This window comes from Phalacrocorax aristotelis, chromosome 4, assembly GCF_949628215.1.
Source record: "Phalacrocorax aristotelis chromosome 4, bGulAri2.1, whole genome shotgun sequence".
NCBI classification, from domain to species: domain Eukaryota; kingdom Metazoa; phylum Chordata; class Aves; order Suliformes; family Phalacrocoracidae; genus Phalacrocorax; species Phalacrocorax aristotelis.
The window spans coordinates 33,800,147-33,825,543 of record NC_134279.1 but is presented as its reverse complement, the minus strand read 5'-3'; the positions used below and the strand labels follow the sequence as shown (position 1 = coordinate 33,825,543).

The window sequence follows — 25,397 nt, the reverse complement described above, 5'->3', positions numbered from 1 at the left end:
CTTTTCCACACGGAAAACCCCAGCATCCTTCCACCCGCTGCCTCCCGGTTTCCGCTCTCCTCCGTTGCAGGGCGGGGGGTCAGAGCTGGCCCCAGAGCCCCGGGAGGCCGGGGACCCGGGAACGGGCCGCGCCCGCTCCTCCTCCCGCTGCCGCGGCACCTGCCGAGTTTCGGTTCCCGCTTCGCCGCCGGGACGGGGCGTTCCCGGCGCTGCTCGCGGCGCTGCCCGGCCCGGCCGTCGGGGAGCGGGCGATGGCGGCGGGACGGCGGCGGCGGGGCCGGGGGAGCCGGGCGGGAGGTACCGGGCGGCGGGAGCGGCGCGGCGCGGCGCGGCGGGAGGGGCGGCGAGCGCCCTGCCCGGGGTGGGAGCGGCGGCGGGACCCGCCGGGACGGATCCGTGCGTGAGCGAGGACGGGTCCGTGGGGGTGAAACCGCTCAAGGTGCGAAAATCTGCTGTGCTGCCGCTTGGGGTGTCCTGGTCTTGGCTGGGATAGAGTTAAGTTTTTTCATAGTAGCTGCTATGGGGCTGTGCGTTAGATTTGTGCTAAATGCAGTGTTGATAATGTGGAGATGTGTTAGTTGTTGCTGAGCAGCGCTTACATTAGGCAAGGACTTTTCCAGCTTCCCATGCTCTGCCAGGGGCACAAGAAGCTGGGAGGGGAGGGGGCACAGCCAGGACAGCTGATCCAAACTGGCCGAAGGGATATTCCGTATCATACGACATCATGCTCAGTATATTAACTGCGGGGAGTTCGCCGGGGGGAGCAGCAATTGCGGCTTGGGGACTGGAGCGTTGGTTGGTGGGCGGTGAGCAGTTGCAGCTCTTGGGGTTTTTTTCCCCAGGTTTCACCTCTCTCTCTCTCGGTATTTTCCTTATTATCATCATAATTGGCATTATTACTATTACTATTTTACTTTAATTATTAAACTGTTCTTATCTCGACCCACAAGTTTTCTTACTTTTGCCCTTCTGACTATCTCCCCTGTCCCACTGGGGTAGGGATCGAGCGAGTGGCTGTGTGGGGCTTAGTTTCTGACTGGGGCTAGACCACGACACGGGGAGAGCAAGCTGCTGCAGGAGGCACTTCACTTAACCATGTCACATTGCACAGCAGTTGGGGGAGGCTGGAAGGAGGCAGACCATGCTGGGGGATAGACGTGAATTTTCCTCTCTGGTTACGTGTTGTGATTAAGCTGGGGAGGTGTGAGAAGGGTGGGCAGCGAGTCTCCAGAGGTGCTGGGTAAATCAGGGAAGGCTTTGCTGGTGGCTGGCTTTCACTCTTGGGCATCCTGGCTCTCAGGCGCTTGTGCTGCAGTAGGGCTGCACGCGAGTAACTGAGTAGATCTGGTGACCCAGGGTCAGGAAAGCACACACAGCCCATCAGCTGCAGACAGGAAGGGACCTTCTTCTGCGGGAAATAGGCATGAATTTTATGTCATTGCTTCTCCAGTGTCTTGTGACAAATCTGGGGCGGTCAGGTACCTCAGGAAGTGCTTTATCTCCCCAGAACACACTGTACACCTGTGCAAAAGTAACAGAATGTGCTTCTGCTGATGTTTTGGTGATCATCTTGGGACCCAGTGGCACAGCAGCCTAAGAGATAGAGAAATGTCTTCTAGTGATTGCCAGGAGAGTTGTCTGGCGTGAAACCAAGCAGTGGGTAGGACACTGAAACCGCAAGGGGCCTGAGAAAATAAGTCCTACACACTTGTCTTACTTCTTCCTGAGGAGCAGAAGCTGTTGGTGAAAGCAGTAGCACACAGAGATCTTGGGGAGGCAGCCTAGATGGTTAAGATGTCTGCTGCCTTAGTGTGACCATCCTGTCTGTCCATATTTGTTCTGCAGAACTCACACAGTCACAGAGGAATGAGAAGGTGCAATGTTCAAACCATGATGCGACACATATGCTTGTTCTCTCCCCTGATGGGAAGCTTTCCGAGCAGTGGGCTACAGCTTCAGCTGTCTGCTCTAAGACAAGGTAAGAAGCTTTCACAGGGTGGAGGTATGGATGGTGGTGGCCAGAGAAGGTCACCCACTTTTCCTAAAGGTAACACCCCAGAGACTGAGGTGTGTTGTAGAGAGGGAACTGGAACATATTCTGGAACATATTCTTTCCTAGTACCCCAAAATTTATCTTCTTTTGCTACCCAGCAAGAAGTGCAGTGATTTTTGGGATAATACCAAGATATGAGCTGCTTGAGATGCACATGACACAGCCTTCTCTCAAACTTAGTAAGGATCAGTAGCATATACCAGAGTAACACAGATGACTTGCAAACCACATGTGGCTTGGGAAAGCTGCACGTGAAGGACCCAAGCATATCTGAATCTTGCCACCTTCTGATTAAGCTGTGAGGGTAACCATCATTTGAAAATGGCACAGCAGTTTGCTGTGGGATTTTCTATTAACATGTCCAGGGCTGAGCCTGATTCTCTTCCAGCTCCCTGTGGTGCAAACCACAATCAAATCAGTTAGTGCAGCTGCAGTAGGCTACCGTAAGGGCAGGGTGAATCAACTTACAGGTGACCTATATTTTTTCCACCTAATTCCCTCTAAACATGCTAGGACTTGGTGAGCAGAGGATCTTCTTCTTTTATTTTGGCTCATGGTACAGAATCTATTTATTTTGAATTTTTTTTTCTTATTTTGTAGGCTGGTGAAAGAACTAGGAAACGAAGATATTGTTCAAATAGCATGCGGGGGACCAGCATGCCATGGCGCTGTCCAGAGGTAGCCTCTTTCAAGCGCACTTCTCCTCCAAATGGAGTCACATTATGGCAGGCTTGCTCTCAGAAGGGCGTTTTAACTCCTTCCAGTAGTTGGTGACACTATTACAGAGTAATGAGCAATGGGTGGGGACACAAAGTGCGCTGGCTATCAGCGCTGCCCTTTCCTCCCAGCACGCAGGGACCTGCAGCTCTGTCTCTCTCCAGTTCCTGAGCACTACCTCTCCACAACGGTGTGTTGTGGAGAGCAGACAAGGCCACCCCACTCTGCAGTCACCAGACGTGATCATTCTTAAGTTGGAGCACCTTCCTGGCTGGGAACTTCTCCAAGTATGGCTTTAGAGGTGGAAACACCCTGCCTTTATTCTTGCTGTGTTGTGTCACACGGGCAGCATGGGACTGCCCCAGAGGGGACAGAAGCAAAAAGGGAGATTTGGTTGATGCTGATGGTCTCACCTTGTGGCTAGATCCCTGAAAACCACACTGATTCTTGCTCCCACTCCCAAAGTGCAAAGACTCAAGAGAAGCAGTGAGGCTGAGCAGTTTTCTTTTGTTCTGTGTGTGAAGGAGGTGAACTTTTCACCTGGGGCCAGAACGCCCACAGCCAGCTTGGAGTGGGGATCCAAGCCATGCTCATCCCCCAGCCACAGATGGTGCAAAGACTAAAGGGACTCTCACTCGCTCACATTGCTGCCGGGGGAGCTCACAGTGCTGCCGTGTCACTCTCTGGAGCTGTGTACTCCTGGGGAAAGAACGATTTTGGACAGCTGGGACTTGGAGACACAGAAGGTAAGGAAGGACAGCAGTAGGAAGGTGTTTTCCTCATCAGCGGGCTTACTGCAGGCTCAGGAGTGGCTCCTCAGATGATTCAAGCCCCTTTGGAGCATCAGTGGACAGTAAAGTGTTTTGAAGAAAGCGTATCTGGATAAGTTCTTTGTTTCCTGACCAGAAAAGGAATGCAGGGACAAGGGACGTAGGGGTTGTATTTCTACAGAGAGCTTCCAGTCATTTTATGTGGCCTACTGGATAGCTTGGGTTCTTAAAACTATATGTCTCAGAGGTCCCTTTCCACTCCCATTCTCTCTCCAGGGAGCCTTCCATGAAGGAAAATAATTTTGTACATCTTTGCCTTCTTTAATTCTCTGTAAACAAAAGGTGAGAGAAGAATTAAAATTACACGTTGTCTTCAAACCTAGAAGGCGAGAGCAGAGTTGCCCTAGCCAGACAGAACCTGAAGTCAGCGGGATCTGAATGAGTCCACACACCTGAGAGTCAGATATTTTGAAGCCAAGTACCTTTTGGCAAGCAGATGTGAAAGTGCTGCATTTTGTTTCAGATTGAATGTAAATGAGAAGAAAATACTACAAAAAAGACAGAATATTATGAGAAAGAGTGTTTTATAGTGGAAGGTAGAAAACAGCTCAAAACCAGGTTGTAAATACATTAATTACTCTAAGAGAGGACTGAAAAGTGCTAACCCCCCCGATTTTCTAAATCTTTCTTTGTGTGAGATGCCCCCAGTACTCTGTCACTTTAGCAGTGCCATCTTCTTTCCAGACAGGGCCTGCCCATCATACGTTGGAGCGTTAGAGCACTGGAAGACTGTATTTATCTCATGTGGGGCAGATCATACTGCAGTTCTCTCCAAGGTGAGTCTGAAATGGGAAGTCAGCATCTGAGACCTCACCCTGCGAAGAAAGGTAGACTGCTAAAATTGAAAAATTGGGATGGCAATGCCTGCACCCGTCTGAGTCTGAAGACTATCCCCAAGGGATGCTAACTAAGCTATTGGGAACACTGTCCTTTTCTCAGATTCCCGACACCTGCATGCAAACTTCTGCAGGGAGATGACGAATGTGAATCCTGGGGCAAAGAGGAGCAGTTCAACTCTCAGTACTTTTTGAAAATATTTTCTTTTTTATAGCATATTGGGGACTTCAGAAAATGTGAACAAGCGCTAATTCACTAGGGCTTACTCATACGAGTAAAATTCTTAAGCAACGGGGAGTTATTCTCAGGGGTTAAATTGCTTTTCTCGGGTGTTAAATGATGTGGACATTGGTCAGTGTAAGATTAGGCTTGATGTGAAGTGAACTCTACCTGTGTTTGGATCAGGGATGTTTTGAATCAAGTCCCATATAACATATTTTGTCTTGCTGGCTCTCACTCTCGGTGGTGATCATTTGAATGCCATTAATAATGCAGTGATCCTCTTGTTTGTTTCTTTGTCTTCAAGGAGGGGCTGGTGTGCACCTTTGGAGCAGGAGGGGCTGGCCAGCTTGGTCACAACTCCACCCGGAATGAACTGATGCCTCATTTGGTGGCCGAGCTGTGGGGAGCAAGAGTTTCGCAGGTTGCCTGTGCCAGGTGGGAAAGTACAAACAACATGCCTTCTAAGGTCAAGGTCTTAGGGGAATCACTGAAGAACAGTAGGGAGGGGGTTCACCAAGATGTTCAAACCCCTGTATTCCAGTAGGTCAGCACCGTCAGAATATCATCCACTCTTCAAGTGTAAGCCACCCTCCTGTCACAGCCTCAGTGAAAGCAGAACCCTCAGCCCATGCCGAGCAGAGGAAGAGGGCTGCAAAAAAACGCCAGAAGTCCTTGGGGTTTTGCTCTTTTAAGAAATGAGGGCTGAACGGGGTTCCAAAGGGCAAAAGACCATCAAAAGCCTGTGTCGGGAAAGTCACTGAATTCACGTCCACTTTGACAAACCGGTGGGCCCTTAGAAAGCACCGAAGAGTGGTGATAATTATCCAATTTCATTCTGCCTTTCTGGAACTGGGCCAGAAAAGGTCTCCTGTCGACCCTGAGGTCCCTTCCAACCTGTGATTCTGTGTGATTCTGTGACTCTCCTAGGCTTTGTATGAGGCTCGGCAGCATTGAAGTTGGATGTTAAAAAATGGAAGGGCCTGAAGCTAGCAAGGCGTAACACTATATTTTTGTATGTGGAACCAGGGTAAATCACAAACATTAGGGGATAGTATAGGAAATTTCAGTCCATATGTTTCTTTATTGCTGAATGTTTATACAAGGAAGGGTCCTAAGACTGTGGTCACAGGGATTCTACTGCTGGGCTGTCAGGACTTTTAAATACAAGCCTCAGCTATCCATTCTGAAAATGTATCTGTAAATTTTTTTTACTAGCCCAGTGGTATTAGCTTATTATGACTATTTATCTTTTTCTGAACAGACAGCACACCCTGGCCTACGCCCCCTCCTTGGACAAAGTCTGTTCGTTTGGTTCTGCTGAGGAAGGACAGCTGGGAGATGAGAGAAAGCCTGATCAGTTGATACCACTTCCCATCAAATCATCAGCGAATACTGGAAAATCCTCTCAGAGTAATGACCATTGCAGATGTGTACAGTCTGTATTGCTTTCTTCCAGAGAGATGTTTGCTTTCTTGATTTCATGTTTACACGAAGAGGCTAACATGTCTCAGGCTTACTTGGTCATCCCAACAGATTCTACAATGGAAATTCCATTTGCTGCTTGATTTATCATCATGGGTAATAGCCACTTTTAGATAGACAGCTACTATCTGAGGGATTTTTTTACTGTTCCACATCTGTGCACTGAACTCTTTGAAGATAATGACCACCTCTTCAAATATTCCTTTGAAAACACTTTTATTCTTTCACAGAAAAGAACTGGTCACAAAAGGTGATTCAAATTATTGCAGTAGGAAACCGAAGTATTGTCCTTTACAAGAAGAACAAGGTACGTGCATATTTGACCATGGCTTCTAATTTTACCATTGTTCACATTACTGCTGGAAACATTTAGATTTAGATTTTCCATGCTGCTTTTAGCGCTCCAAGTTTGTTTATGTCTCTTGCAGTTCTCCCCATGCTTATGCAGAAAGGAACTTGCATTACAATTATGTAACTCTTCTGTGGTTAACACATCTGGCTCACGCTGGATGACCATTAATTTGTTCACACATAGGCTGAAGTCTTCTTGTAATGATTGGCTTGAAACAAAGGATCCCATCTGCTAGACCTGTAATCTTGCCGATATTTTCATGCATTTCACACAGAATTCCTATTTGAATGGAATTTCCACTCTGAAGGATAAGGAAGTGGACACCTGGATTTCTAATTCCAGTTCGCAACATTGGGAGAGTATAAAAAAGTCAGTCAGAAACCTGCTGCTTTCCCCCTCCCAATACATGATTTTCTCCAAAAATCCCTAAAAGTTATTATTCTTTGGAGACTACTGTAGGAACCAATGTTCAAGAATTTTGCTGAGACAGAACCTTGTACCCCAACTTCTTACCTAATTTTTGCACAGGAAAAAGAGGTGTTGATAAGTAACAGCCCTTTGATAACTCTTTTGCTTCAGATGCCTGTCCTCCTCTTCTTGCATACAATGGTTGTTAAACTGATGAAGAGCCTACAAGTTAAATCAGTGAAACATTTGGTCTGTGGACCGAGGCCTTGTGCAAAAATCGTAATCCAGAGTACCCAAACTGGAATGTTTTGTGTGTGTCAGCATTTCAGAATTAGTGATCCATTCTTTAGTTACCCATTGTCAAAAGCAGTAAGTATATATATATTACTGTGGGAAGCATTACATTTTCAGCTGAGGACTATGATTACGTAGTCTTTTTTCAGATCTTATGTGGGAGGTTATTTTCTTTGGGTCAGTCTGGCTCCAGCTGCTGATTTTGAGCATTTAAAACTCTTGGCTAATTTGGATCTAAATTTTTCCCTGACCAAAAGTACGGTTTGTATCATATGGAAAGTGGTTGTTGAGAGGGTGAGAGTGGGTTCTTTCCAGATCTTGATAGCAAGGGCCTGACAGCAAATTGCTTGATAAAGTAGCTGATTTAATAAGAATAGAACCAGGAATACAGGTAGTGAGTAAGTCTAACGTCCCTTCAGATGCTGGGAACCCAGCTTTCGTGCAGCAGGAAAGGGATACTCTGATGGATTTTCCCTCAGCACACTACAAAGATCCTGTCCGTGGAGGGGTTCCTCCCCACTCCCATGCCGCAGTGCCTTTTATTTTGCATAATAAACAAAACAAGATAATGTCTCAACCTGTCAGAAGAAGATATCTCCATGACTCCCACCAGCATGCAACACATGCTGTCACGGGGCACTTGACCAGGTTCCCTCACAAGGCCCAGGAGAGCACAGGTGGCTTGCCAAGGATCACTAACCCCTCGAATACAACGTCTTCTGCAACACTGTCGATAAAGTGGTGCTAGGAAGAGTTTCATGTGGTCAGGTGCAGACACACTCGTACACGTTTTTTTGTTCTTTCAGAATTAAAAACCTGAAGTTGCTACTTGTGCTGAAAGGATTAACTTTGGTTTGTTTTTTACTATCAGGAATATCAGACTGATCTTTTCATCTGAGGCTTGCATCAATGGAAGCTTCCTGGAGAAAAGGTAGCGTGCACCAACTTAGACATAACAGAATATATTGGCTGCATGTAAACTGACCAGAAAGCGTTATTTTAGGCCTTATATGTAGAGAATATTAGTCATATCTGAATTTGCAAGAAGCAAGTCTGTATTTTTCAAAGCCTGGGCTAAAATTAAATTTTTTATCCCCCCAGTCCTATTGAAATTTGCTGTAGAAGCTCACATTCTTGCAGATTATCCCATAGTGATGTTTGACAGATGATGATAAGGGTTGAGTCACCATCCCTGGAGGTATTTAAAAGATGTGTAGATATGGCACTTAGGGATATGGTTTAGTGGTGGACTTGGCAGTCTTAGGTTTATGGTTGGGCTCGATGATCTTAAAGGTCTTTTCCAAACTAAACAATTCTATGATTCCATGCCAAGCCCTTTAGGCAATATTACAGCTCCCAAAGGATCCGTAATAGCTCCTCCTGGCACTGAAGTGCAACTTTGTTTTAGGGTGAAATACAGGAAGCCTACCATTAACAGTGCACAGCTACACAAGACAGGACCGACAGAATATTATTCAGATTACACCACAGTGAGAATATCCTCTTAGAACAGATGAAATCGTACCCACTGGAGCTGGGGCTGAGCTTTCAAGTATGTTCTGATGTTAGGATGCTTCACTCTCCAGTCAGTAACAAAAACCAGCTTCTCACATCATTTGGTGTTCTTTATTTCCTTGGTGATAGAGGCAAACATTTCAAAACTTCCAAAGAAGTCTCAGGTGTAGACATGTCAGAAGTGCAATGTTTTTATAAGAAGATCAGCAAGAAGCCAAAAGTCTTCCAGGAGGTAAGAATTCGGTATAAGGATTCTCACTACACAGATACTGAGGACCTCTGGATTAGTGCATAAAACTTGGGAATTCTACGCCAACCTAATTCATAGATGATTCTGGCAAACCATAATTGTATTTCTAACCTTGTCTCTTTTTTTTTTCCTCTGAAGGTGCAAAACGAGATTGAGAAGTTACTGCCATCATTGTCTTCCTCTCCCATCTCACCTGAAAATTTCAGAGTCTACTTGATCTTGCCTGTCCTTCTGCAGGGAGAAGATGACAGTTCTTCCCGTTCCCTCGGGCTGCTAGCACAAGCCATCCAGAAGCTACAGCCGAAGGACCTGCAAACTCTTGGTAGGATTTTATGATGATAGAACTGAATGATTTAAATGCTTGGTCATTTTTGACTGCGGAGCAAAAGTTAGTATCGCCAAGGTCATTTGTTCCAGAGTTCAGCCTGGAAGAAGTGCTTTTGGTAGAAGTAGAAACATGGGAACTAGACACAAGAAAAAAAATAATTCTCAGGTTTACTAATTTTTGTAGTGCAAAATCAAGTTTGTTTTTTGTTTCATTCATTTGATAAAAAGAGAAAATGTAGCTTCATCCAGAAATTGCGGTTATTAGCATATTACCTGTGATGGATACTTCACGAGCTGTTTTCTTTACAGGATGCCTGTGGTCAAATCTAGGAATACCCTTTTTCAAGGAGCTGGTGTTCTGTATCAGAGGGTTTCCCAGAAAAAACCTGTCTCAATTCATGAAAGGTTGGAAAAAAATCCCCTGCAACACGCACCCATGTGAAACAGACACTCTGTCAATACTGCAGATTCTTTACCATGTGAGAAAGTGGATCCTGATTCGATAAGACATATTGGTCCGAGTTAGATATTTTAACCCTTTTTACTTGTTGCATTCTCTGGGTTTCCTTCTTACAAAGGAACATGGGGCCTCATCAGTTGACATTGCTTCAGGAATCTCTTTGGCTCTGCACCAGCATAGTGTTGAAGGAGTCCTGCTCTTGACTTGTGCCTGGCTGACCCTCTATAGAAATGAAGAGCTGAAGGACGTTCTGGGCCGTGGCAGGGGGCAGGATGCTTTCAGTGGCGTGAGGAATGCATGCATTGATGCGTATGGAGCTATGGATGTGCTGTCCGTTATGTAGCGTGCCCATTCCCCTTTCTGCTGGTGAGATCCCTCATCCCAGCGACTGCTCACAGGATTTAAAAGACAACCCACCTGCTTCGCACATCATGGCTGCTACAGTAACACTGCCTGACGCTATTAAGAGCCTGTTACCCGAGAAACTTTCTGGGACAAGAGAATTAGAGTATCTTTAGCTGCATATGAACAAGGGGAAGAAATGGGGCTATAACTGTATTCTTCTTGACAACCATCCTTTCTCCTGCTGAGAGGTTCAAAGTTTAGGAAAGTCAGGAGCTCAAGCATGCACTTAGTACGAATCAGAGAGAGTTGTTCAATTTTGTTCAGAATTGAATATCCTTTTGGCCGAGAATGCAGTTTTGGGCCTCGAAGTTTAGACACTTGAATCTGTATTTATCCAGATAAATAAACTCAAAAGTGCAGCAGGCCTACTCTTCCGTAAGCAGTTACATCATTTGGAGCTTTACATGTTTGCTGCCCCCCCAAAAAACAATATCTCTGCCAGGAAATAAGTATGAACATGAATAGGGAACTTCAGATAGTCCTACAACCAGCAGAAAGACACTCAAAGAAAAACACGCCTTTCCTGATGGAATCCTGTTAAGGGGTCTTCATTGCAAATGAAAATTTGCTTTCCTGCTAGTTTATACATGGCTTTCTGAGACTTCTCGCTGCTGAGTGCTGTACTAATTGTACTGTGCAGAGTCTCAGAGCTCTTTCTGCAGAGAGCCCTGTTACTCCTTAGTCCTGTCCTGCCATACAGACACATAGCTCGCTAGATCTGCTGACACCCCGTTTCATATTGCATTTATCAATGTAGGTGAACTCCAGAACTGGTTTCAGAGTACAAGGTAACAACTTCTATGTGCCTCAAGTGAAAGAGATTATCAGATTATTTTGTTTCTTTAATGTAGAAGTAAGTATAAAATCTTACCAGCAGTGCAAAATGGTTTTTTTTCCCCATTTTATTTAAATGAGTCGATCATATGTGAAAGCCGACTCCGGACTCCAGTCCAGTACATCTCAAAGACAGTGCATTTTCCCTAGTCCTCAGCTGTTCTAAATTAGGCAAGCCAGTTACCATCCCAGTATTTTAGCAGCTACAACAGTGCCTCTCCTGAGACGACCCCTGGTTCTGAGAGTCAGAGCCGTCCTCCAGCATCTTAAGCAGCTCCATTTGCTTTGAACCAGTGATCAGTGTGAAATAGCACCATGAGGGATGGTTGCTATACTTCTTGTTACTCTAGATTTTACTATGTTTAATAGAAACATTGTGAGGTCTCTTTAAACTTTTATGTAGTAAATACTATGATTTATACTAGTATTATAGTATTTTTACTATCCAATACTGCCCTATTGAGCATTTCAATTTACTTACATCTAAAAACAAAGCTGTGGTAATAAAAAATAATCTGTGAAATGGTTTGATTCTTGATGACATGAAGGAGTGAAAATTAGCTACCAAACGCAATTGGTGTCACAGGAAGCAGCATGAAGAGGAAACGTGGATTGCAGGGGCTTCCTTCGGCAAAAAATGTGGTTTTCAGGAAACTTGGCTGGAGTTCGCAGGGAAACTGCCTAATTCTTTCATAAGCTTTCATTTCCTAATGTACCAATTTTGTACCAATTAACCAGAGTGGAAGAGGAGGTTTGAGAAACAGTATAGAATCAAAAGCCAAAAAGGATATTACCTGAAGTTGCTGCCTTATCACACTGGAGGTGTAACACTTCGAATTAGGTTATTTTGTATACCAATATCTACCTTTGGTATTACAGATAATAAACCCAACAGTTTTTAACAACAACATACCATAACCTGGGTATCCAGGACATTTTTACTATGTGTTTTCATTTAGCAGAATTATGGAAGATGCTATTAGAATCACTATGTCTCTGGTTTATTCTTGGGGCACTGTAACACAAGTGTCTGCCTGCACAGACAGTTCAGATGCCTCTCTGCCAGGGTTTCCCACTCACAGAAGTGTTTAGAAGCTGCTTTTAGAAAGTGTGCCGCTGTTGGTGTAGCGTTCACACACGCAACAAGGGCTTGCTTCAGAGATACAGGAGTTTGCCAGGGTACAGAGTGACAGTTCAGTCTGCACACGTACCCCTGAACTCTGATTTTGCAACAGAAAATCAACACATCTTTTTCTTTCTTCCTTGGAATTTCTGAAGGCCTTATGGAAGCTGACCGAATATCCACGTATCTTTGACATGCAAGACAAGATTGTAATTCGTAACACAGAATGCAATGCCCTGTCCAGCCTCTTTACTTATGTGTGGCCAATTTTTTTTTTAACCATTTAGAAGAGATTGAAGAAGACACTAACACACTGCTACTTCAATCTTCAGACATACTTAATACCGATATGCCAGAAACATTGGCTTTTTCCAGTCAGAAGACAGTGCCTTCTGCAAGACATATGGACCCATTTAAACAATGCACCATGCCAGCAATTCAGGGAGATCTTAACGGTAAGATACCAAATTGTGTTGTTAGCTCTGAATATATTTGCTGCAGTGTTCTTTGGTTTTTGGTGTTACTGAAGTATTGGTAGAAGAGTTTCAGTATTCACTGAGCATACAAAAAAACCCAACTACTCATCAAATTATTACATGTTCCACAGGGGATGTAGAGTAAATCTGTGGGGCAGTAACTTACATTTTTATTCCAGGTAGCCATGAAGCTTTGTTGGCATAACTTAAATGTGAGTGGCAGTGCTATTTGTTGTGAGGTTGCTTTGGGGTAATGTAATAGGATTGCCAGTTACCAGTTTCCTGAGCAAGGTCCATGACTATTACTGCTAGACTGACTTTAAAGACTCTAGGCTAGTTTGCTGTATGTGAAAAACCTGGTGGCTGGGGAGCCAGCATTAGAGGCCAGCAAGTGACACAGCCACAAAAGCCATTTCCCTCATGGAGGTGCTGCCTGAAGGGAAAGGAAGGATAGTCCCAGCAAGAGATGAAAAGGTGATTATAATGCTGCTGTCTCTGTGTGGCTTTAGTCTGTGGTTTCCACACAAACCTGAAGGTTGTGGCAGCTGTATTTGCTTCAGGTATCACAATGCTAGCCCTGTCCTGCAAACGCCGTTAGATGGCTGATGTGGGAACAGGGCACTTGGCCAGAGCAGAGCTCAGCTTAGCAACTGATATGGCATATGGATCCTAACAGAAGGGCTGTTGGAGTCTGGCACCACACTGGTCCAGCAGGAACTATTGACCTCAGCGCCCCATCACCCAGTTCTAGTTCTTTCCAAGTGAGCCTTCTTGCGAACCAGAGCTGTCAAAGCTTTTCCTTCCTGTACATTTAGGAGAAGATTCATGGTGGCTCGTAGATCTACTTTTCCTTCCCCCTTCCTCACTACATCAGCTGAAAGAGGCATTTATTTACAGAGGCAATAAGGCTTGTGCTTTGTACTGTTCTCTAGACCTAGAGTCTCTCTCCACTGATTGTGCAAGAAGCCCCAGCAAACAGCTGCACTCAGCTAGTTGTCCTTCGAGTGCACCTCTTCCAGGCTCTGCCTTTTACACTGTGCATCACAGCGTTACTTGCCCAGCAGCAGCCTGGTCAATTTGACTGCATTATTAGTATCCCACCAAAAGGCACCAAGGTCTGCAGTATTTGTAACTTGGTGCTGCATTTCTGAATTTTTCAGCAGCTAAAGGACATTCATGTGGCTGTGTTGCAGATGTAAACTACCCAGGAACAAAACATCAAAAAGAAGCCCTTGTAATAGATTATCATAGTGTTAACCTGTCCCCTTTGTAGCTGTGTCCTTGAAGACATTTTGTCAGACAGTACCGAGAACAGAGTTCTTCGCACCTCACACCCTCATAGTGGTCTGTCACTCTTCTCCAGTGCTGCTATAAATGAAAACAGGGAAGGTTGAAGTAATTAGCAGAAGTATCTTCTGTTCCCTGTCTACTGAGGATAGCACTAAGAGGAAAGATACTCCACGTACTTAAATAGTATTTATAGCTGCTGACTTGGCTACCAAATCCTGGGCTCATTTGTTGGAGTTTTCCCCAACCTCTCTGGAGATGTCTCTTTAACAGAGATGTCCCAGCCTGGCTACCAAAGGTGGGCACTCCCGACACATTTAACAAACAGTAGAGGGACACAGATCTCCTATGCAGACATTGGAGTATGTTGGAGGCCGTTCTAACCAAACCCCCAAATGCACAAGTACATCTTTTCTGCAGCACTGTCATTTCCCCTTCTTTTTCTTAAAAAAAAAAAAAAAAAAAAAAAGAAAAAGGCAAGCAGCTACTGACATACAGACATGGGTATCATCCAAGTAAATTTCCTGATTTAACTAAAGTTTTGTTATTAAACATCAGCTGAATTTATTTCATGTCCTTCTGACAGTGAGACAAATCCATTTCAATACACACACCAGTTCAAAACAAAACCAAAGCTCATAATTCAAAGAGAAATTCATAACACTGCATGTTGTCATTGCTTATTATTTATGATCAGTTATTTCAGTCAAGGGACAGTTCCTCATAAAAACAATCACCACCTAGAAGATTTTCATTAGTGCCACTACAAACGCACAACACTCTTGAAGAGATACACTGGAAGGAATTAGTGCTTCTTGTTATTCCTCCTCTTTATCTGCCTTAGCAATAATTAAGTAATAGGCTGCTGTGGGAGACTTCATACAGTTCCAGATACTACTAGGACAATTATGACAGCCACTAGTGCCAGAAGGGAACCCTCTCAAAATCAGCTGCAATATCCGATGACATTAAATAAACTCCACTGCTTTAGAGAAGGCCAGGGGTTAGCATATGCATCACACTAGTTGTGCCTAAAAAGCTTAATCCCCATCCAGGTCCATAGGTGGAAGAATACATAAACTGGTATCGTAACAGGAAGGAGGAGACTGTAGAAACATAAGCTAGCTGTGCTGGTGCAGCCCTGTGGGAAGGTTTCATCTACGCTGGCTGAGTAAAACAAGCCTGCTAGGGACAGGAGGGGAACAAGCACCGTCAGGGTGGGCAGGGAGGGGAGCATGCCTCCTCTCGCCATCAGTTCACAACCTGTTCACAGCTGTGGCTGGTGGGTCCTCAGGGCTGCTTCGAGCCCTCAGCTGGGGGCTTCTTCTGAATCATCCTGGCAGCCTCTGGGATCATGTTCGGGATGCCGTCGATGATGGGGTAGGCGATGCCCAGCTCCTCGTTAATGAGCTCGTTGGTCGCTTCTTCGTACCTGGCCAGGCGAGTCAGGGGGGCGGAAAAAACCAAACGAAAACAAAAGGAGGAGTGAATAAGCTAGGTTTGCCCTCTGACAGCTCCTCTCGCTCGCCTCGGAGCGGCAGCAGACCAAGGGCGGGCTGCGAGAGCTGCCCTCCCGCTGTGGAGGTCCCGGTCCCGGTCCCGGTCCCCGTCCCCGACCCTCACCTCAGCGGCCGCTTGGAGAGCGGGCACACCAGGAAGCGTAGCAGCGACGGCTCCAGCGGCTGCGGCCGGCCTGAGCCTGAGCCTGAGCCTGGGCCCGGGCCCTGGCCCTGGCCCGGGCCCGGATCCGGGTCCGGGTCCCGGCTCTGCCCGCCGCCGCTAGCTGCGCGGCCGCCCACCACAGCCACCCGCCTCAGCACCGCCGCGCCCAGCATGGCCGCTCCCCCGGCCCGCTTCCGGTGCGCCGCCTACCCGCCCCGGGCTGCGCTGCGGGGCGCGCACAGCGGTTCCGCCCGCCGCCTGTCCCCCGCGGGGGGCCGTGCCGCTCTCCCCGGCGCTATGGGTGTCTCGGGGCTTGCAGGTGTCGTTCGTGGGCGAAGCGGGACTGGACCAAGGCGGCCTATCCCAGGAGCTCTTCAGCGTCGCCGCCAGGACCCTCTGCCAGACCAGCACCGGGGCCTTCCGCCACGTCGCCTCCGGCCTGGTGTGGTTCCCCAGCCAGGTGAGGGTCCTGCTCCCGGGGAGGCGGGGGGCTGCGCCCAGGAAGGGGCGCTTTTTTTAATACGCACTTGTTTTTCACCAGGCCTCGAGCTGTGACAACACCTTTTTCCATATCGGGACACTGTGTGGCATGGCGCTGTACAACAGGTGCACGGCACCCTTCCCCTGCACCAGGGCTCTCTACAAAAAGCTGCTGGGCCTGGAGCCTGCCCTGGAGGACCTCGAGGAGCTCTTGCCAGACGCAGGCCGGTACGAGCCAGGCAGGCCCCGAGCTTTTGCTGGGAAGCTGTGGCCAAGGCAGGCCTCCTAGCTTGACAATGTGCACAGAGGTCTCCCAAGGCCATATTTGGGGTACCTGTGGCAGCTACATTTGCCATCGTGGAGTTGCTAAAAGCCACAGATTTTGGAGGTGGTCCTTGTCCAGGGCATGGATGTTGCTCTTGAACAGATACTGGCATCACCAAAAGAAAAAGCCAAGCCCCATGGCTTAGAAGGGGTCAGATTTCTGCTCTATGTGAGCTTAAGTCCACACTGTGACTATATTGTTCAAAGCTACTTTGGGCTGTAGTTTGGACTTGGAAGAACTAAGCACCCAGTTACTAATTGTGGTTGGTTTTTTTAATGATTTATTAATTATCAGTTTCCACAATGTGTTATGCACAAGCACAGTATTACCGTATGCTGCGGCTGTGCCAAATATGAGGGGTTTCCGCATGCTGGGAAAGGAGATTTCAGGCAGATGTAGCCAGGACAGGTACTGCTGCCACCAACATAAAGCTTCTAGGTCCCTGAAGCCCAGCTTTCCTTGCAAGAGCTATGAACAGCCAAGAAGATGAGAACCCCTTCCCATGAGCCAGTGACTGTTGAGGTGGGCTGAAATGTCAGTTTGCCTGCAATACTTTGAGAGGTGCTGCACCCCAAAACAATTCAAAAAAGATCATCCCACTGGTCCACAGGTAATTCCTCTCTAGATGATATTTGGAAGAAGAGGGCTGTGGTCCAAGCCCATTTGCCACAGAACTTTGTGTAAAGTTATCCCCACAAGGGCGTGGGGATGGTCTTGCCTGGAATCCTTCACGGTGAAGGCATCTGCCCTTGGCTCATGGCAGCAGTGATATAAGCGCACAGATCAGTTTAGGGCCATATATGAAGGTTCTGTGTGAGTATAGGTGTTCTGTATATATATGCAGTTAAATACTGCTTGTCAAAGGATGGTTTTCAGAAGAATTTGAAAAGTGCATTGAATGGTCATGTTTCTTCTCTCTTTTTCCCCTTTGTTTTTCAAAAGGAGTCTTAAGGGAATTTTGGATGAAGAATGTGATCATGTCCTTGAGAGCCTGGGCAGGGACTTCACGGTAAGACATTATTCTGCCACTCAGACGTGCCATGCATGTACTCAGGCAAGACAATGTCCCACTGCAAATGATACAACTTGTCTGTAAACTCAAACTAGTAAGAGTGCTGTGTCAGGCCCTACAGAAAGGCAGAACGATAGAGACAGCACATATATATCTGTCATATATAGATATAGCATCCAATGTTTTAATTTATTTGCATAGATAATGGAAGAAGGAGATGGTTGTTGTTGAACTTAAAAGAAATGGTGCCAACATTCCTGTCACTAAGCATAACAGGTCAGTTTTCTTTTTCTTATCCTCTGGTTTGGAGCGTATGAAATACTATCTCTATACCCATCCCCATATACTCTTAGAAAATATCAAACATCAGCATTGTGCTGTTAGTCTCGGTCCAGTAAGTATAAAACAGAGGAGGAACAATCTGTTGATAAGGTATTGCATCAATATTAACCACAGCACACGGGACAGAGAGAAATCCTGTGGCCTGAGTTACGCAGATGAGCTGCGGACCCGTAGGGATACAGGGAAGGGCTGTTTAATAAGCTCAAATTATAGCGTTTACATGGGTTTGGTTGTACAAGTACAACGTCACTCAACAAATGCCCATCACGAATAGGGGGAAGAGTGAAACTGTACTGATTAGCAGCTGTGCAAATATTTATTTTGATTTCAGGGTAATTCTTGGGCATTCAGTGGGAGTTTTGCTGATTTTACACTGTCTGGGTCTGCTAGGTTCCATCTTACTAGTGAAGCGTCTGATAGGATTTCACTGGAGAGTTCACATGAAGTACAAGGAGTATTATCAAAATGAATCCATGTTGGCCAGCATTCTCTTTTATTTGTGATGATCCTCCCAGCTTATTCAGTGAATAAATAATTGCCAGTGATGACTGCTCTCAGTAAAGACTGAGTCTTTACAGTAGAGGAGGTCATGTGGAATAAAGGAATAAGGAATAAAGTTCTCTATAATTCTCCTTTTGAAAAAGCACCTATTGCATTGCTTGTTTGATTCAAAATATCTTTGCAGGAAGGAATTTGTTGACTTGTATGTGAATTATGTGTTCAACGAGTCGGTACGGAAGCCGTTTGAGGACTTCATGCAAGGGTTTTTAAGAAGCTGCCCAGCTAGAAAGTGGAAGATGTTTCTCCCTATAAAGCTCCAGATTTTCTCCAGGGACACACAAAATTTGGCTGGCATCTGCTGGAAAAGGTATTGAATACAAGTGCAGCTTACTTCTGCTATATCTGCTGAGCATAAACTCTTTCTGACCTGTTCTTTTGTTGAGTGCCTGGGTCATGGACAGTAAAACAGAAGCTCAATGGACCTTCTCTTTTCTTGATCTGTGTCTCTGCTTTGACTCTGTTCCTAGTCTAAGTCAGGTACAAGAATAAAGGGGATAAGAATCAAGCTCAAGGATTGTCACATGAGTCTGTGAAAAACAAATGAACAAGCAGATACCAGAGGTTAAGAGGATCTGAATATCTATGAACAGGATTATAAAATGTATTGGATAAATTGTTAAATAAAAATGGAAACAGTGAGGATTAACTGGCCTGTTTTATTTTTATCTCTTCAACAGAATGTAACATACCACCGGTATAAAAAGTTAGATCGAACCATCTGGAATTTTTGGACAGTGTTTCACAAACTCCCAGAAGAAAAGAAGAAAATGTTTCTTGGTAATGTATCAGGCATTTTAAACTTTTCATAGCCTTTTTCTCTCCCTCACAACACACATTTTAGGTGCTTGCGGATGAAGAAAACCTATAGTTCCAAACTGCTTTTCGACATGTTTCCCTGCCTGCCACATTTTCTAGTGAAAGCCACAAAGAAGTGATGCAAAGAATTGCACAGACACAGTTCTGACCTGCCTCACATCCCCTGAGGCTTGCCCGAGTGCATCTGACCACCTTGAACGTTGCAATTACTTTATACTTTACTTTTGTGGTTTTCAGTTGTTGGTCAGAGGCCTCAACTTGTGTGAGCGGACTATCCTGATGTAAGCAGTTTGGCTTTCTCAAAGGATCACAGAAGCTAGCTCATCCTTTTTAAATGTAGAACGTCAAACCTAGCCTGGCCTTTCTGATCCACAAAATCTATATAAGTAAAAGTAAAAAAGCACTTATAATAATGAATCAGCAAGAGACTTTATTATATTCAGGTACAAATTCAACAAAGCAAAATAATCACCTTATGGAAATAGCCATATTTTTACACTAATTTTCCCTCATGATTTTCGTCCTCCGATAACTTTTTTTTTTTAATTTGCTAACTTGTTTTTGTTTTTATTTTTCCCTTTCCTTCAGCTTTTGTGTCAGGATCTGATCGAATCCCTGGCTATGGAGTGGAACTTTTAAAATTTTCTATTATAGATCCTCAAGCAGAAAATCCAGATGAGCTCTACCCTTCTGCCAATACCTGCAACCACGTTTTGTTCCTCTCCAGATACAGCAGTAAAAGAATACTCAAGAAAAAGTTGCTCTGTGTCACAGAGCACAACGAACATTTTGGCTTGTGCTAATTCTTGGTCAGGCGCACTTTAAAGCAAAAATAAGGAAACAAGTCTTTGTTTCACTTGTCATATTTTTCTTTTAACAACTCCAATTTAATGGTTTCTACCCTGCCTTATTTTTACTGCACTTTATAAACACTTGAGCGTGTGTATTCACTGAGATTTTATGTTGATTATGAAAATCAGCTTAGACCAAGTACCTGATTGCTGGATTATGAAGTTAGGAAAGAAGAATCCTATTTAACATGCCTTCAAGAAGCAAGCTGATAACCAAGTATATTTACATATATGTGCATCATGTCTGCACTGTGCTGGTCGTGTTTAGTTGGTGAGCTTTCAGCAGCAGGGATTCTGTGGTTTGAATTCTACCAAACATACAGCCAGTATATGCTAAGTAGTCATTGCAAGAGGATGCTAGGGTAAAGTTTTCATCCCTATTAGTTAAGGATTCTCTTGGGGAGCAGCAAATGCTAAGGAGACATGTTCCTGCAAACTGTGAATTGGAAGAGCAGTCTGTGCTCACGTGGATATGGTCTTCGATTTATCTCAGAGAAGCTCTTAGGATGAGGATCTGGTCATTCCTAGGCTTTGTCAAAGCTGTATTTGTAAAGCATTAATGGACTTAATTATTTAGTGTGATAACACTGTGATATTTGTCGTGTTTCTTTATATATTCTAAGGAGATGTTTGGCAATCAAAATATTAGGCTTGCAGAACAGCTCTGCCTACAGAACCCTGTGGACATGAGGCTTGTGGGGCTGCTGGAGGCTCGTTGTCAAAACAGTGCATAGTAGTGTCAGGGTATTGACAATGTCAAGCAGGATGTGTATTTATTTTTCTGTATATTTTGTTTTGTGTAAAAATACATGTCGAGAGAAAGAGAGAGACAACAATAATGATTTTTCAGCAGTCTTCTTCCCTTTGGTATGTTAAATGTGTCAGTGGGCATACAAATACAAAGACTTTTACTGTGTTGAATTAAATAACAATTGATTAAATTTGCACACCTGTAGTTGTGTTCTTCCTTTGTTACGCAGCTGCCAGTGCATGACAGCATATCAGTGTTTTCTGTCTTCATTGATACATGGGGGAAGCCATTCACAAGAGGAGTCAAAGGCTGATGTAAGTGCATTTCAAATAAATGCATTGCATAGGCTGAACAAGTCAAGGTCTTTCATGTTTGGTGCAGAATATGCTTTAGGTGAATGTAAAAATTGAGAGCAAGAAGAGAGCAATTCTTAACAGCTGTTCTGTCTTGACTTGTGTTGGGTATCACACCCTCTTGGACCAGGGAGGCCATCTTTTTGAAATGCCAGTAAATTATATAAACCTTTTTCAGAAGTGACTGGTAGGCCAGTGGTTTTTTTTTCTTTAGGAAAATGTTTCCTAGGAAAGACATAGGTATTGTTTATGAATTTCCAGCTCAGTAAAGAGGACATTGTTACATTGTTAAGAAAAAGAAAGCCTCCTTTTCAGTTACAGTGTAGTTATTAGTAAAGAAAAACTTCAAGTGCTCACCTCAAGCACTGGGGTGGTACAGGAGAGCAGGTGGCACTGCACTGGCAACAGGAAGAGGGGAACTATTGCCTCGGAGGATGCCAGCTGCCAGCCAAGGGGAGCACAGGGACACATGGCCTGTGCAGAGCTAGCCCCTGGCCCCTCGCCCGCCTGGGGCAGACAGGACACCACAGGGATGCTTGCATCCTCTGGGAAAGGCACCACCTTGCTGCAGGTGTATTTTTTGTGGAAAGAGGGAAGTGGCAGAAACCCAAGCTGTTGTCCCCAGGGAGCCGGAGGGTCCCCATTCCACGCCTGGCTGATGCTGCTGCACAATCACAGCTGTCTGTCATGGCAGCTTAGCCTGCTGCTCTTTTCCAGCCTGCTCCTGGCTGCTTGTTTCCTTTCTTAAGTTTTTCTAAGCCTCTGATAGGGCTTGGAAACCCAGAGTCATCTTCTGTGCTGTGCAAGTGTACAGAACATGTATTCTGTACAGATTTCAAAATAACCATTAGAGATTAAATGATAATAGGTTTATTTAGAGCCTGAAGGAATTCCCTTCTCATCATGTATGATGCAACATCACATGGGAGATTAAAGCCCAGAATAACTTTCAAGGCTATTTTTAATTTGTCCTCAAATAAGCCTTGCTTTTATTAAAAAACCCACCACCTTCAGAGGGAGCAGAGTAGAGCGCTCCTCCGTTATTTTCTGAAATGAGTTTGAGGACCAAGCTGTGCCTATGTTTGCTCAAGCAGTGCTCATTATACAGTATGCAGGGGAATACGGGCCACAAGAGTATATTGAACCTGCAGCAAGAAATTTTAAGACCACTCATCTGATCTGACCACTCGTCACCTGTAGAGAAGCGCAAGAGCCTGGCAGAGCAGCTGATGTAACCAGGGTGGATCTGGAGCAACCAGAACACGCCAGCAGATTGTAAACCATGAGAAATGAAGGAGGTAGCCTGGTGAAGCGCGTTAGGCGTGAGCTTCATGCTGGATTTGCTGCAGAGAGGACACCATGCAGAAATACTGCTTCCATGGGAGGTAGTGGGACTTTGCCTTAGCTGGCTAATCTCCAGCTGAGCCCCTCTGAAAAGCTCTTCCCTAACATGGGAAGGGACAAAAATTGAAAAATACAGAACAGTTCATTGCTTCCAGAGCAATACAGAGACATCAATGGCCACATAGAAGGATTTTTCCTACCCACAACAACTTTCTGGCCCAGACGCCTGGGGCATAGACTTGTGGTCCATGCTGCAGTTTCCCTGCAGCTAGCTGTCCTGCCCTCCTCAGGCTGCCATGTTGCTGAAAAGCTCTGACCACAGGCAGGACTGACTAGGCATAAAGCACTACTGCCTTTCCACAGCCCCGTTAAAAGGCCTGTGCCATGGCCCATTGTAGCAGAAGGCTACCAATGGCACCTAGGGATGGACTCTGGAGGAAAACACCTACTGGAAGAGGGTTCACAGGGCAGGTGAAAGCTGCCACCCTGTCTTCCTTTGTGGAGATAACTCTAGTGAATAATAATTCATATTACCACAACATCCAGGAGACCTCACCACATGCTTGCCTGTGTGCATCTTGACACTGGTCTGCTCTTCAGCTGCTTGGGGGAGAAGAGAGGTGCTTTGGAAATCAGGATGAGCTGCAGATTTTGGCATCTCTAGATCCTCAGACCTGGTCTCTGGATGATGCAACCCATCCAGAGGAATGGTTAACCGTACCTCATCAGGAAATGGTAAGGTACATGTGCTTTTGGTGAAGGTCCAGCCTCGCCATGGGCCCTCCTAGGGCAGCCCTTACCTAGCAGGGAGATGTGGACTCCAGCGGACAATGGGTTGGTGGTGGCCCATGGCCCCTCACCAGCAAGGGAGACCCATGGTGTGATGAAACCTGGGCTCTCAATGAAGAAATCAGCAGTGCCATCGGCCTCCAGGGGGAGCTGTGCACAGTGGAGTGCAGGGACACAAACAACACGGGTTTATTTTGGTGTCTTCATTTAATTTTATCCATTTATGCGGAATCAGCCTTGAAAGTTGTCCACGAACCTAAAGTGCAGCCAGTTAGAAATTGGTTTAAGCAAGAGATTCCTGGCTCCCTGGGACAAACTGCAGGCTTTGCTCGCTCATCTACTGTTTTTTTTTTTCCCCCACTCTTCTTGGTATCTTCCCCTCCTTGATTACTCAATCAGAAACAGAGGAAAACGAGTGTAAAGGGAAACACTGACTATTTTGCAAAGGTCACCAGATGACAAAATAAATAAAACAAAAGCAAAGGAAACACTTTTTCCTCTAAGCTTTCAGTTATTCTAGAAGCTGCTTGTTAACACTGGTTAAGTAAAAGCTATTACGTCACAGGAGTAATTTTACACTAGAGAGTAGCTCTTTTTACGGTAAACATGCACAATTCGTGCAAATACACATGAATTTTTATCCGATATGTGACACTTTGCACGCTAAGTAGGCAAACGCTGCAGACTGCCGGAGATGTAGCGTAAGGGAGATGAATGCTGTGGGCAGTGGACTTGCTTTAGGGACCACTTTCCCCTGTGCCAAGCCCTTGCAAACATCCCTGTGTGGTTTGCTCAAATATTGACTCTCATTTTGATGGTCTGAGCGGGATCCAGCCTGCGCATTACTCTTGAGTCTTTTTTCTAATGGATGGCATTAAAATCAGAAAATGAGTACTTGGGAGTTACGTAATTCCTTGCTCACTGGCCTCTTTTTCCTCCCCCCCCCCCCCCCCCCGCCCTTCTCCCAACGGAGATTTATACTTTGACCGCAAATATTTTCCTAAGGTTGAAACTTTGTATAAAATGTGTGAGTTCCGGAACAAACAAGCCTGTCAGGTGCCTACAGACCCTTTAAAATGCAAGGTGGAAAAGAAAGGAGGGGAAAGAAATTGACTATTGTTGCTGACTGTGATATTAACGAAACCAAGAGAGTAATTTTAAACGGTGGAAAGCTGGCTTTCCCTTGAGACCTGCATTTAGAATAGCTTAAATTCTAGATTATTTACACATCCCTAACCTAGCCCGGTGGTTTCTGACCTGCGGAGCCCGTACGGCTTGCTAAACCTCTGCAGGCGCAAACCTGGGCCGCAGTTTGCGGCCTGAGCCGGTTATCCACAGCGCCCGGTCCTACAGGCTCTCCAGGGACCCGGGGCAGGCGGCGGGGGGGCGGGGGGGGGGGAGGACAGCGACAGCCGCCGCTACCGACGGCCGGCGGGGACCCACCGACTGACAGAGCGCTTCGCCCTCCCCGGGAGGGCGGAGCGAGGCGCGGCGCCCGCCACCGATTGGTGATCCGGGGCCGTCCCCGCGCTTCCCATTGGCCGTCCTGCGCCGTCACTCTCGCTGGCGGCGGCGGTGACGGGAAGGCCGGACTTCCTTGTTGCCGTGGCGGCGGCAGTGGCGCGGCCGGCGGTAGGTGGAGAGTGGGGCCGCGGCGGCGGTGGCCGCTTGTCTGCCCGCCCAGGGCGCCCTGCTCGGCGGGGCCGCGGCTTGTACCGAAACGGTGTGTGTGTGTGGGACGGGGCTAGAAGGGGGCGGTATGGCAGAGCCTCGCGGCCCCCGCTGCCAGCCACCCTCCCTGGAGCAGGACGCGCGTCCCCGGGCGGGGCCTCCCCGGGCCGGTGCGGGGGGCCGGGGGTGGCGGCGTTGCGGTAGGGGCCGGCGGGCGCTGCCGGTGCCGCCGCCGCCATCCCCGTCTCCCGGCTGCGGGGCGGGCAGGGGTTGCTGCCGCGGGGTACCGGCGCCCGGGGGGCGGGATAGCGGGTGTCCGAGGCCGCCGCTGCCGCTACCGCTCCCTGGGGCCGGTGCAGCAGCCGGGCCCCGCAGAGCTCGCTGGAAAGGCCGGTCTGGGCGGGGGAAGCGGTAGCAGTGAGCGGGGAGGCCGAGAAGCCTGGGGTGAGGGAAGGCAGGGAGATGTTCCTACCGGGATCACAACGCGGAGACGGTGTGGATCTTGTTTTGTTTTATTTACCCATTTTGTCACTGTTTTCTATGGGGACAGCTCCGGCTGAGGGCGTGT

The 25,397-nt window shown here is 46.5% G+C and overlaps 4 protein-coding genes across 5 annotated transcripts in view; 2 read left to right on the top strand and 2 right to left on the bottom strand.

Moving 5' to 3' along the window:
- On the top strand, window positions 1-20,868 carry LOC142056308 (putative E3 ubiquitin-protein ligase HERC3). Its single transcript, XM_075090878.1, is given in 26 exon segments — window positions 1-297; window positions 1,846-1,978; window positions 2,654-2,699; window positions 2,701-2,731; window positions 3,295-3,516; window positions 4,285-4,376; window positions 4,964-5,094; window positions 5,921-6,069; window positions 6,372-6,448; window positions 6,768-6,862; window positions 8,067-8,126; window positions 8,840-8,942; window positions 9,099-9,282; window positions 9,597-9,766; window positions 10,910-11,005; window positions 12,265-12,366; window positions 12,442-12,564; window positions 15,854-15,994; window positions 16,076-16,242; window positions 17,282-17,348; window positions 17,553-17,566; window positions 17,568-17,627; window positions 18,379-18,515; window positions 18,518-18,561; window positions 18,932-19,031; window positions 19,659-20,868. Coding segments are annotated over 26 exon segments (2,805 nt in total). The 5' UTR covers window positions 1-251; the 3' UTR covers window positions 19,874-20,868.
- PYURF (PIGY upstream open reading frame) lies at window positions 14,412-15,840 on the bottom strand. Its single transcript, XM_075090876.1, has 2 exons — window positions 15,496-15,840; window positions 14,412-15,304 (listed from the first exon to the last, which is right to left on the bottom strand). The coding sequence occupies exons 1-2, from the start codon at window positions 15,705-15,707 to the stop codon at window positions 15,163-15,165; spliced, it is 354 nt and encodes a 117-aa protein (XP_074946977.1). The 5' UTR covers window positions 15,708-15,840; the 3' UTR covers window positions 14,412-15,162.
- PIGY (phosphatidylinositol glycan anchor biosynthesis class Y) lies at window positions 14,894-15,124 on the bottom strand. The gene has a single exon (XM_075090877.1). It carries the CDS (start codon window positions 15,122-15,124, stop codon window positions 14,894-14,896), a length of 231 nt encoding a protein of 76 aa, XP_074946978.1.
- A 3,844-nt stretch (window positions 20,869-24,712) lies between the features above and the next one.
- The window catches only part of HERC3 (HECT and RLD domain containing E3 ubiquitin protein ligase 3), a 52,648-nt gene continuing 51,963 nt past the window's right edge, over window positions 24,713-25,397 (top strand). Inside the window, exon 1 of one of the 2 annotated variants that reach the window (XM_075090852.1) lies at window positions 24,713-24,790. The gene's annotated coding sequence lies outside the window, so the exon portion shown is untranslated. Of the gene's footprint in view, window positions 24,882-25,397 lie in introns of both variants that reach the window. The other variant, XM_075090853.1, reaches the window with a different exon arrangement.

What these genes read in the sequence shown, in the direction of transcription:
- PYURF (XM_075090876.1), bottom strand. Translation starts at nt 15,707, where the DNA reads ATGCTGGGCGCGGCGGTGCTGAGGCGGGTGGCTGTGGTGGGCGGCCGC. An exon ending in CTCTCCAAGCGGCCGCTGAG is followed by an intron (nt 15,305 to 15,495) that starts GTGAGGGTCGGG and finishes TCGCCTGGCCAG; the next exon opens with GTACGAAGAAGCGACCAACG.
- PIGY (XM_075090877.1), bottom strand. Translation starts at nt 15,124, where the DNA reads ATGGCGAGAGGAGGCATGCTCCCCTCCCTGCCCACCCTGACGGTGCTT.